This window comes from Emydura macquarii, unplaced genomic scaffold (genome assembly GCF_026122565.2).
Source record: "Emydura macquarii macquarii isolate MOO-44397 ecotype Brisbane River unplaced genomic scaffold, CSIRO-AGI_Emac_v2 contig_2966, whole genome shotgun sequence".
In the NCBI taxonomy this organism is placed as follows: domain Eukaryota; kingdom Metazoa; phylum Chordata; order Testudines; family Chelidae; genus Emydura; species Emydura macquarii.
In genome coordinates, this window is record NW_027133103.1 from 24,836 (window position 1) to 37,264 (window position 12,429).

The following is a 12,429-nucleotide window of genomic DNA, read 5'->3' on the forward strand; positions in this document are numbered from 1 at the left end:
ACCCTCAGAAGACTGGTTACAGGTCTCCATGCGTCCCCAGTCCTGGCTCAATACCGTGGTGGAGGTAGGTGTCAGCCCACGGGCACTGACATTTCAACCTGCCACCCCCCACTGTTAACCTGAGTTAGCCGTAGGGTAGGACTGAAGAACTCCATGAAAATACTTGAACAATTCAGCTACTTTAGGAATCTGGGAGCGATTAAAATGCTCTGGTATCAATGTCTGCCCCAAACCTGAATCAACCAGGCCCAAAACCTCAGTCACCCCTACTGTAACTGGGACCTTCACCACAAAGGGTTCTCCACACATTCTTCACGCTTCCTTTAGGGGCAATCTTTGTGCTCATGGGCTTCTTGCCAGAAGTAAAATGAACTAGGGAAGCCCCTCCCCTTTCTTCTCAGCTGGGATTCCTTGAGCAGTTGGCTCTCATTCATGACAGCTGGCCTATTACAAAGACCACAGATAAACCTACACCAACCCATGGCCCAGGGACCAAAACTGGCCCACGTGGACTTTCAAAGTGGCCCACTGCTGCTCTCCCGCTGGCTGCAGAAGGGAGCTGCTGCCTAAGGACCAGGCGGAGCGCGTTGCTGTGGGGCTACAGGGCCGGTGCAGGCTCCTTGATGCACTCAAGGGGATGGGAAATCAGCGCTCCCCTCACCTGGTGTTATACTTGTAAAATAAACAGCAGGATCTTATTCGGAGGGACAAGGCAATACACCACGTTTATTGTGGATACAAAGATTTCAGAAAGCACCAATCTGTGGCCTGGCCATGATGCAAAACATAAAATGGGAGATGCTTTTTCCCCCAGTGGACAAAGGTATGATATGCTCTTTCATCCTCTGGGCCGGCACTTGCACCTCAGCTGGACCAGCCCTCTCCCGCAGGATCTTTGGGACAGGACCCTCACTCAGCAAGGGGAAAGGAAGAGGGCCAGGGATGAGGTGTCCAGCAACACGCACTGCAGGACCGATGGCGCCCGGCAGTACCAGCAGGCGAAGGAGGAATGGGGCGCTCAGTGGGAGGAGAGAATGTTGAGCCAATTCCTCAAGCATGCCCAGAGGAAGAAGGATCAGGAGCAGTTACTGTTGGTGCTGCTGATAGACCCAGTGGCCAGAGGGGGCAACCTCCAGCTCCATGACCAGTGCACAGCCCAGTACAGCACCAGCTCCACAAGCACAAACGTCAGCTCCAGGGCTGCACTGTTCTCCAGAGCACCACAGCCTGCAGCCAGAGCAGGCCCTGGACAACTCTGCCGTGGTGTGTTCAGTGGACAACTGCATGAGCTGGCACAGGCAGATGTGTCCTGAGCAGGCCACCTGCATACAACCTGCGCAGCCTGTACAGCCACATGCACCGTGGACAACGCATTGTGTTGGGGGCAGGAGAACAGGGGCACACGTCTGACACCTAATTCCACCACCGCGGAGTGGATTATTTCTGATAACCCCAGCTGGAAACTGAAGGGAAACTGAAGGCCACCCAAGACCACAAGTGCACGCCCAGGCCAGGAGGGGGCAGCACCAGTCCATGGTCCCAATCTGGGAGGGGATATAAATGTTAGATGTTGAAAATTTGCAGGATGGGAAAACCGCTTCCCACCCAGCTCTACTATTCAGGTCAGCGTGTTCCCAGTGTCCCTGCAACACGGTCGCTGCTTCCTGAGCACCGTGGCATGGCTTGGGATGGCTCTGCAGGTGCCTCTGCCTCTGTGTCTCCTCAACTGGGTTTTCTGTCTCTCCCGAGGTTTCGTGTCGCTCACCCTCTGGCTGGGTCACTCTCTGAGTTCAGCAGCCTTCAGGATACTTCATGTCCAAATACCTGGGGAAATACGAAGTCTCATTTTGATATAAAGTAAAGGGCTTCCGCCCCTCCTGCGCTCAGCTCCCAGTTGTGCTCACTCTCAGGGGAGAACTGACTCTCTGGGATATTTCCCACTGGGAGTCCAAGTACAACACAAACAAAACTGGTCTCCTTCACCCCCCTGGGATTCACACTCCACTAAACAATGTCTTTCTCATTCCCTGCCAGAGCGCTGACTCCCAGGACTTTTCCTGGAGCCTGGCCTCTTCTCTGCCTTAGCAAGTCACACCCATAGCTGGAGTCCTTTCCCCGCTCCACCTCAGGGTCTCCTGCAGGAGCCTTCTTGCTTTCTGCAGTTTCTGCAGCCATCTACCACTGCTACACCCTTTTCTGTACAAGCTGCTGGGCTAAATAAAAACTAATTGTGTCATATGACCCACTTGTCACCTGACCTTTTCCAGTCTTCCCACCTGGGAATGTGAGCTCATTGTGTGAGAGGTGGGGCTGGGCCCATTTCCACTAACAGGGGCCAGTCACTCTGTGATAAGTCCCTTTCCTTGCCTCCCGTTCTTTTCAGGGAGAGGAGGTAGGAAATATGACATGCATCTTCGTTCCTAGAGCCTCACTGATTATAGACATTGGTCTCCTGTGAGGCAGAAGTGAAGCAAAATTCCATTGATCACGTAGGATGTTGTCTAGACCACAGAAAGGACCATTGCATTCATCTAGCCTGACCTATCCAGCACAGGCCGCAGGACTTCCCTGAATTAATTGCCATTTGAACACAGCATAACTTTCAGAAAAAATCCAACCTTGAATTAAAAATTTGCCAATGATGGAGGATTCACCACAGCCTTCGGTAAGTCATTCCAGGGCTTGATTATCCCCACTGTTAAATATGTGTGCCTTATTTCTAACCTGAATTTATCTATCTTCACCTTCCAGCCATTGGATCCTGTTATACTTTTGTCTGCAAGATTTAAGAGCCTCTTATCAAAGTTTTATTCTTCATGTTGGTTCTTGTAGACTGTGATGAAGTCACCCCCTAACCTTCTTTGATAATCCTTCTTAAATATGGGGCACCAGATCTAGACACAGTTCTCTAGGAGCAGTCGCACCAGTGCCAACTACAGAAATAATGGAACCTCCCTCCTCCTACTCGATATTTCCTTCTTTATACATCAAAGGATGCATTAATTCTTTTGGTCATAGCATCGCACAGGGAGTTCATGTTCAACTGCTTATCCACCATGACCCCCAAATCTTTGTCAGGGTCGCTGCTTCCCAGGATAAGGACCCTGGTCCTGTAAGTATGGCCTAGTTTCTTTGTTCCTAGATGTATAACTTCACATTTGACGCTACTGAAACAAACATTCTTTCCTTGTGTCCAGTTTACCAAGTGACCCAGATCATTCTGTATCAGTGACCTGCCCCTTACATTATTTACTTCTCCCCCAATCTTATGTCATCTGCAAACTTTATCATTGATAACTTTATTTTTTCTTCCAGGTCATTGATGGTAGAAACACACTCACTCGACGATAAATCCCTATTTACAGTTATATTTTGAGTTCTGTGTTACCCATAACCCATGATCTGAGGGTGCAATATTAAATTTATGTATCATGTACTGAGGAATATTAAAATGCTTCAGGATAGTAAAATAGAAGATATTAGGGCTGTAATGCAAGACATGCAAGTAGGTGTACATAAGAAGCTGTATAACAACCAAGGTAGACTTGCCAATAAGCTGAGGCCAGGTAGTAGTTATAATAGTCTATGTAGCAAAGGAATTAGCCTGACTGATTAACCAAAGGTTATAAGATTTAGCAATAGTTTGCAATATGTAGTTTGGAATACACAAGGACACCAGAGGATGGAGCTGTGACCTAAATATAAAATGGTCCCGGATGTGTGGAGGATGTAAGGAAAAAGGGGATAAAAGATGTTTGCAGTGTCAGATATTACCTCACCTACCTTGTGTCTCCTATAAAAAGGTGGTCAGACCAACCCTAGTTGAGACAGCGGTATGACAGGAAGGTGGGAATCAGATTGTCACTGCCTCTTATGGTGCTCGCCACTTATTGTTCTCTTCATCTTTATCTCTAATGGTCTCCATGAGGTTGTGACTATGTCAGCCTTGGGAGTGTTTTGTTATATGCATCTGTTTTTGTGCTTATGCTTGGATTTGCTTGGCGTCTCCCTGTTCCTATTTGTGTGATTCACCAATCTCACTAGATAGTAATCTTAGGTAGCTGCCTGAGTAAAGAACCTCCTATTAGTGACTTGTGCAATTTTCACCTTAAACTTATCAAAGGCTACACCTGTCAGCTGGCCAGTGTTTAATCCATTACCACAATGACACTATTTATCAACAAACTTTGTAATCTCACCAAACCAGATATCAAGTTAATTTCACAATATCCATTTTCCATAAATCCATGTTGATTGGCATTAATTCTGTTACACTCATTTAATTTTTTGTTAACTGAGTCCTATATCAGAAGTGTCCATTATTTTGCCTGGATGATGTCACTCTGACAGGCCTACAATTACCTTGATCATGCGCTTTACACTTTTTAATTATTGGTGCAACATTAGCTTTCTCCCAGTCTTTTGGAACTTCCCCAGTGTTCCAAATGTTATTGAAAACCAACCTTAATGATTCATAAGCTTCTTGGCCACCTCTTTTAAAACTCTTGGATGCAACGTCTCCAGACCTGCAGCTTTTAAAATGTCTAACAGCAATTGCTTTTTAACATTCTTCTGGATTTCTTCTTTATCATCCTCATCCTCAGGTGATATGATTAAATCATCTGACCTTTTTCCCAAATACAGAACAAAAATATACAGTCAACACTCCGCTCCTTCTGAATTCCTAACGATAATTCTACCATTTCCATCCAGTAATGGACCTATACCATTTTTAAGATTCTTTTTGTTGCTAATATACTTTACACTTTCCTTCTAATTGTTCTGAATTCTGCTGGCCATAGATTTCTCCTTATAGGCCTTTGCTTCCTTTATCAATTTTCTACAGTTCCTAACTGCTCATATACACTCATTACTATCACCTAACCTGTCTACAACTTGCCATATATATATAATTTTTATTTATGCCTTCACTTCCATGCTAAGCTAAGTTGGTTTAGTTTTTTAACTTGTTCAGCCCGCTTCTTTCTTCTTTAAGCCTTCTGGTAATACAGCAAAGGCCCATTCATTCACAGATACAGATACACTCCCAGCTCCAGAAAGTTTACTGTCAGGCTTCCTCAAGAACATCCAGGATTGAAGATGGGAGAAATAACAGAAACAAATTCTCATGGTGATAATTGGGTCAATTTCATGTTTTGTTGTTGTTGTTTTTTTAAGTAGGGGAAAAGCAGAGTGAGGGGGAATGGTAGGACTGGGGCAGGGAGGAGGGTAAAAATAAGGAGAGGGAAGGAAGAGGCACATCCACACCCAGTCACCTGTCAAGCCATTCTTTGTTGAGTCATTTCCCAGAATCACAACTGAACTGAGTGTCAAGGACGGAGTTGAAGGAGGATCAGGTAAACACTGCAAGCATACAGGAAGGGCAGTATGGGAGAAAATTCAAAGGTAAAGAATTAAAAACATTTCCCTTAATTCAAGTATTTTCAAGAGTTCTCTTCAGAGAACAGCCTGAGGTAAGTGTGGTGTGAGCCAGTCGTGATTCTGTTCTAAACGCCCCTTGCTTTGCATCTGCTCATTTATTGTCTGTCTCACGTGAATGAAGTCAACTTGTTTCCAAGGAGACTTCCTCTTCCTGACAGCACTGTAGGGCCTGGTGTGTGCAGGACAGCCTGCTACCGCAAGAGAGAGTCATGGCCTACTCAGGAAGCACTAAGCTCTCTTTCTAATACTAGTGATCATGGTCCAGGCAGGAAACCTCAAAGACAACGGCTATCACACATGGCCATGGACTGTGCACACAGCACTAAGAACTATCAGTGTTACAGATGGCGCTGGGGTAATTCCTTTTCTACAACAGCTGATCTGAGTAGCACAACCTAGTTCTAGTGACTTGTCCTTGTCTACAATAGGCCGTGCCCTACACCGGGAGTTGCTCTGGTAATGATCACTTGTGGCACGGGGATTTCTTCATTAGTTTATGAAATTACCAGCCTCTAATGTCTCCCTGTTCATGTTTACTACACTATAGAATCTATCGGAGTGAGACACAGCACAGATACAGTTTGTACAGAACTTTTCTCTCCTGCACCATAGATGGGGGGGGTTACACGATGCTCTGAGGCTGTGGTAAAGCTGACGTCAGGAGGGGGCTCATCACTCATATATGGTGATGTTTGTTGCTTTCAAGTTTTATTGGATGTTTTAGCTGCAGAAATTCTCAGATAAAACCACTGATAATAACTAAAAAGGCAGGTGGGTTTGCTATTGGTTCCTTCTGGCAGCTGGTGCCAGCCTCTGAATCTATATATTTCCCTTCCGTGGCTTTGTTATCACTTGTCAGATACAGAGGAGCCCTGGCCGGGTGTTCAGGTGCAGCCAGTGCAGTGAGAGGAGGGGACAGCACGTCAGGCTGGCAATGAAGGGACATCTCTGCACTGCGGTGCTGTGGCTTCTTCTCCTCACAAGTCAGGACACAGCAGGTAAGTCTCCTCTTTCGTTCAGATGGGGAGCTGGGTTAACGGGAACTAGGATGGTAATTTTTACAGTCAGCTTTTGACCGTCTGTGTCTGGTTAGGAGTTTGTGACCTTTCCTGTCAGGTGCAGACCTTGCCACTGTTCCCCAGGCTTCCGTTACCTCCAATTTAGATTATTGCAGTGACTTCTACAAGGGGCTGCACTTTAAAACCATTCAGAGACAGAAGCTGGTGCATGCGGCTCACTTACTGAGTGAGTGTCTCACTGGGAGCGTGTTACAGCACTGCTACAGGATCTGCTCCAGCTGCCCATCTCCGGGTGGAGGTTAAGGTGTTTGTTGTGGTTTATAAAGTCCTAAATGACCTTGGCCTGGCCTCCCTGAGGGATCATCTCTCTCCCTTTGTGACGTACTGCCACATCTGCGGTCAGCAGGGATGGCCGGGCCGGTTCCCCTTTTATAAAGAAAGGGGTGAGTGGACTAGGGAACTTGCTTTTCCCTTTTGGCTAAAATACCCCAGATTTAATGACTTCCTGGCACACTGGCAAACACAGGTTTCTGATGGGGCATTTGGGGAGGACCCAGGCTTCGCTTGACATAACGAGAGAGGGGTGGGAAGGAGTTTCTGTAGGTGTCCGGCTGGCTGAGTTCTTGTTGATATGGTCAATGCTGCTGGGATTTGCGTGTGCTGTCAATGCTGTCCGGGTGCCTAGAGCCTTGGCTAGGCCTCGCTTTAGTTTTTTAACTCCAAATAAATACATCCGTAATTTGGGATCCAACAGAAATGTCTGTTTGGTCCAAAGCCAACAGCTCCAAGGGCCAAGTCCTGGCTCCTCACTCCCCCAGTCACTCACTGCAGTCAGTGGAAGTTTTGCATGTGTGAGGTGAGCAGGATTTGACCCAAATGAGCCCAGAGCTGATTCCTCCCACAGAGGGATGCTGTGTGAGTGTGAGTGTGAGTGTGTTGGGGTGCAGTGTGCAATGCCCTGTGCACACAAGGGTACTGGAAGTTGTGCCAGCAGGAAGATTTATCCTGAAGGAGCCCTGCCTCCCTGCCCCAGGGTTTCTGTGGCAACAGAGAAGCTTTGAATCCTAGCTGGAGCCTAGAGAAGCCCGACCAGCACAAGCTGCACGACAGAGGTGCTGTAACAGGGCATCTCACGGCCACATTGGCTTCATTCCCTCCAGACTGCCCCTGCCCAGTTTCAGGGCTGCTCTCCTTCCCCCAGCACAGGATTGGGGGGTGGGGAGGGGTTGCAGGCTCTTTGCCAAGCTGTGTCCCAACTCCGGGCAGACGTAACACCAATGAGTGGACCCAGACCCTGGGCTATGGCAGCACAGGTGGGTGCAACACAGGAAATGAATCTGGCCCAAAGACTCCAAAACTGATCCAAGATTGGCTTGGAACTAAAGTGGGTCCCAGATCTGATTTAAATAATGCAGCGATTGGAACCTGTTGGGCTGGTGTTAACAGCAGGAGAATGACCCAGGTGCTGGCAGGGCAGGAGAGTGAACTGCACAGCTGTAGCTGGTTTATGGGAACCCCATGTGCTGCTGCACCAGCCTCAGAAACTGAAGCTGAAGTTTATCATCAGAAATATGAGTCTCAATTATTGTCAGAGAAAAACCTGCCCTAACGTGTATTGCACAGACAGCTCAGTAACGGTGCACTGAGTAGGGGGCTGATACCCAGAAAATCCTGAGTAAACAGACCATCCGGCAGGTTACTTGGTGTTTGTATTTCAAATTTCCCAAAAGTTCAGATATAAGGTGCTGGGGTTAGAGCCCAGGTGCAGCTGCACATGACCGAAAAGTGAAGAATTCTACGGTGACTCGGGGGTGATCAGACTGACCGTGCAGGAGATGGACAATTGCTGCTGTGTGAGGAATAAATGATTGCAGTTATTTGAGGGATAGTGTCATATAGAGATGCCAAGCACATGTTTAGCTTGGAGGAATTATTGTTGGATTTATGAGCAAATGTGCGTGATCCCCTAGAGATTTTTTTTATATTCTGTGGGAAATCTGAATTTGCTTCATGTGACGCAGACACAGTGATGTTGGGGAGTTTACAGTGTAGGGGACATCACCGTGTAGCTACTTTTCTGTTTCCTTCAGTGCCCCAATGCTCCTCCGTGAGCCCTGAGTAGAGGCCAGGTCAGTCTTTGCCAGACGATCGAGTTTCACAATTACTGACCCATTTAAATTGTGCAGAAAAACAAACGTGTGTATTTATGTGGGGTCCTGGCAAACAAATGAGAAAATATCAGGGACGGAGGAAAGCCATGGTTCTCACTCCCCGACCCAGATCTGAACTTCCCCGCTGTTCAGAGTTCTGGGCGTGGGTCATTATTCCATTTCGGGTCACAGAAATGGTGCAGGTATATGATATGCCCAGTCTATAATTGTGATTGTGATCGTGAAAGGTGCTCATGGCTGCCATTGGGGGTCGTGGATCCAAAGAGAATCACACACTCGGGAAAGCCAATGGCAGGGCCAAGTACCCTCATTTAGTCTCCAACAACAGAGCAATTAAGATCCTGTATGTACAAACTATGGTTGCAAGCAGTGGGGATACTGCCCAAGGCACTGGCTGCTTGTCCGGGCAGAGCGAACCCAGAGGTTTCCCTTGGTGCCATGCAGGGGCTAGGATACTGGAGTCAGACTGTGTCTGTTGGAGGGAGAAGCCAAGGGAAGGAGTTGTGAGCAGGATCCTAGAAGGGAGCAAACAAACAAAGCCTGTTGGAGCTCGCTGCAGGGGCAGGCTGGGGGATTTCTGAGCAAGTAAACTGCAGATTGTTGTTAGTTTCTGCTGTGTGCAGGGAAACAGGACTTTGTGTGCACTTAGTTACAGCAGTGTCACAGCCGGGGCCCTGCCACCCAGGAGCATCACTGAGCTATGCAATGAACTGCTCTGTTCTCTAAGCTCCATGGAGGCTCCATGTCCCTGGCTCAGCCACCCACCGCTGCATCCAGCCTGTTCCAGGGGTGGCGGTGGAAATCAGCATGTAGCCATCACTCACAGCCATTGCAATGATGCCCACACTTGTTCCCACTCCCAGGGACAGTCCTGGGTCTTCACATCTGTCCTGGGGACCATTCTCCCAGCCAGAGGCACAGGACTGTGTGGCAGGGAGTGGTCCATGCTCACATTGCCTGTTAACTGCCTCTCTCCCAGCAGCCAGTTTGGCCTCTCCACAACCCCCAGAGGTGGAAACGGCTCCAGAGACAACTGGGGTGTGTGTGGAACTCAGAGCTGGCTACTGGGAGAAAAGCCACTGGCAGGGCATGGGGCAGAGTGTGCTGCTCATCCGGGTGAGAGCAGCCTGTACATGCAGGGCAGAGGGGCTAGGTGGAAAGGGGAGAAGAGAAGAGGGAAGAGTCCATGGGAGGAGGGCGGGTAGAGCCCCATGGCAGAGGGAAATGCGTGGGGCAGGCAGGGGGACGAAGCTCCGGTGGGGCGCACAAGGCAGCATTGCCAAGCTCCACAGATCAAGAATCATGAGCCTGTAAAGACCAGCCATTCCCGTTATTCAGTCTGTCTCTGGACATTTGAACTCCCCTCGGCTCCTCGGCCAGAGCGGGGTGCGAATCGCAGGCTGCAACGTCACCTTCAATGCACCCAAACTGCACAACTCTGCCTGGCTGCTCGGCTGCAGACTGCGCTTACCCTCAGCTCACCCGGAGATGGGCACTGCCGGCCATGGCCCAGCGCTGCCTTCACTCTCCCCTCCTGCTCCATTGCCTCTGGCAGACGTAGGGCTGGCTGGGAACGAGTTGGAGACCCACTGAGCTAATGAACACAGCCGGGCTCACACTCGCACACACAACTTGTGCTGCTGTTCGGGGTGAGTTACAGGCCGAGATATCGGAGACCTGCACACGGACACCAGCCGCTCACCTCCACTGTCCTGCACCGTGATGGGCGGGATTGGTTTAGCCTTTTGCAAAGAGCCACAATTCCCTGCCTGACTGCTCAGCTTCTCTGCCGGAGTCTGGGTAGCACATCCCCCCCCGAGCCCCTTCCCTCTCCTTCCACCCCCACCTCCTGCCCCCACTCCTGACCCTTCCCCTCCCTGCTCCTGACCCCATTCCCCTCCCCAATACTGCCCCATCTCCAGCTGCCCCAGACTGCCCCCTCCAGACCCCTCCTCCCTCCTGCCCCCTGCTCCAGCCTGTCTCCCTCCCTCTCATCCCTGCTCCACACCCTCTGCCCTCCCCACACTCTTGCTGCCCTGCTGCAGGCCCCCTCTCCCCTGCCCTGCACAAGGTCACCCGTCCCCACCCCTCTGCTCCTTCCCCCTTTCAGAGCCCCTCTTCTCCTCATCCCTCCTTCTGCCCCCACCCCACTCTCCTTTCCTCTCTCCCGCCTGCCCCTGATTGCTCACTCTTACCCCACACTCCTTCCTCTCCCGGCACCCCAGACCCCTTCTGCTCCATCTGCACTGCCCCATCCTGCCCCATTCCAGATCCCTGTCCCCTCCCCTCCCCCCGACCCTCTCTGCTCCCTCCCTGTTAACTCCCGTCTGCCCCCTTTGTGACCTCTCTGCCGCCCCCCACTCCAGACTCACCCTGCTCACTCTGCCTCCCTGCTCCCCCTTTGCAGACCTTCTCCCCTCGGTGCCTCCTGCCCCCTGCTCCAAACCCCTCTTCTCCTCTCTCCTGCCCAGTCATTGTCTGCACCCCATTCCCTGCAACCCCTGAATCTGCCTCCTGCCCCCACTGCCCTGCTCCCCTCACTCCCCACCCTCCTTTCACAGGGTCTCTGCTGCCCATCTCAGTCCCTGGGTCCTGTCCAGCCCCTGAGCCACACAGGGGCAGCCATGTTCCCTGTGGGCTTCAGTCCCCTTGCAAACAGAGGGAGCTGGCAGCCATCTTTGCTCAGGCGGAGTGACTCCCCCACACGCTGACAGACTGTGGGGAGATGGCGGCATCTCACCAGGTCCAGCCCCACTGACAGTGACAGGAGCTGGCGCCATTTGGACTCAGGGAAACTCGGTGACTTGGCGCCTTCCATCCTGTTATCACGAGACAGGTGAACCCCCAAATGGCAGCGTGGTGATAAAATGGCGAGCGCTGCAGCACTGACAGCCCGTGTGAGGCCCTGAGAGTGAGGAGGTGGCTCCACGAGGCAGCTCTGGGCACGTCCCCGTCTCATGGCTCTGGGCGCGGATCCCTGCTGCCGGGCGCGGACTCTGCTGTGACAAGGCTGGGGAGGGGCTCCCTGCTCGCTCTGACCCTGCTCTGTGTCTCTTTGCAGGTGCTGACGAGCTGCGGCTGGTGGATGGAGGCAGCCCCTGTGCTGGGAGAGTGGAGGTTAAACACGAGGATCGGTGGGGGACGGTGTGTGATGATTCCTGGGACATGAAAGATGCTGAGGTTGTCTGTAAGCAGCTGGGATGTGGATCTGCTGTCAGTGCACATCTTTTGGCTTATTTTGGATCAGGATCTGGACAGATTTGGCTGGATGACGTTGCCTGTGATGGTACTGAGCCTGCTCTCTGGAACTGCAGGAACAAGGGATGGGGTGAGCAAAACTGTGATCACGGAGAGGATGCTGGAGTGACCTGCTCAGGTAAGAATCAGCCAACTCAGTCCTGACAGGCAAATTCCCGGAGACAAAAAGGCTTCAACCCAGAGGACTTCGTGTGCCCGTGAGCCTAATGAGAAGTGAACAGAAACCAGAGCAAGTCCTGTCATTGCTGAGCTGTAATTATTACTATTCATGTCACTGGCCACGGAAGATCCCCCGTGTAACTGTGAAACATTTTCATTATCGTATTTCCAGTTGTTTCAATGCCACGTCTTTCCTTTCCCTTTTCCTCTTAATGGGTCCCAGCTGTGGGACCCGTGGCCAGGGGTCGGGGCTCATGGGGGAGGGATCTCTGATCCGGCCAGGAGCTTGCCTGCTGTGCAGGGCTAAAGGTTTCATAATAATGCAGTAGTTTTCTAAGTTTACTGAGTTGAGACTTAGTAGTGCTGGTGTCACCTGCCCC

General features: G+C 50.6%; 1 protein-coding gene across 1 annotated transcript in view; it reads left to right on the forward strand.

The window, feature by feature from the left end:
• LOC137167691 (antigen WC1.1-like) overlaps window positions 1–12,429 on the forward strand; it is a gene marked incomplete at its 3' end in the record, with an annotated part of 55,606 nt that overhangs the window by 21,861 nt on the left and 21,316 nt on the right. The window contains exon 3 of the mRNA XM_067569938.1: window positions 11,705–12,008. Within this exon, the coding sequence (XP_067426039.1) occupies window positions 11,705–12,008 (304 nt within the window). The remainder of the gene's footprint in view (window positions 1–11,704; window positions 12,009–12,429) is intronic.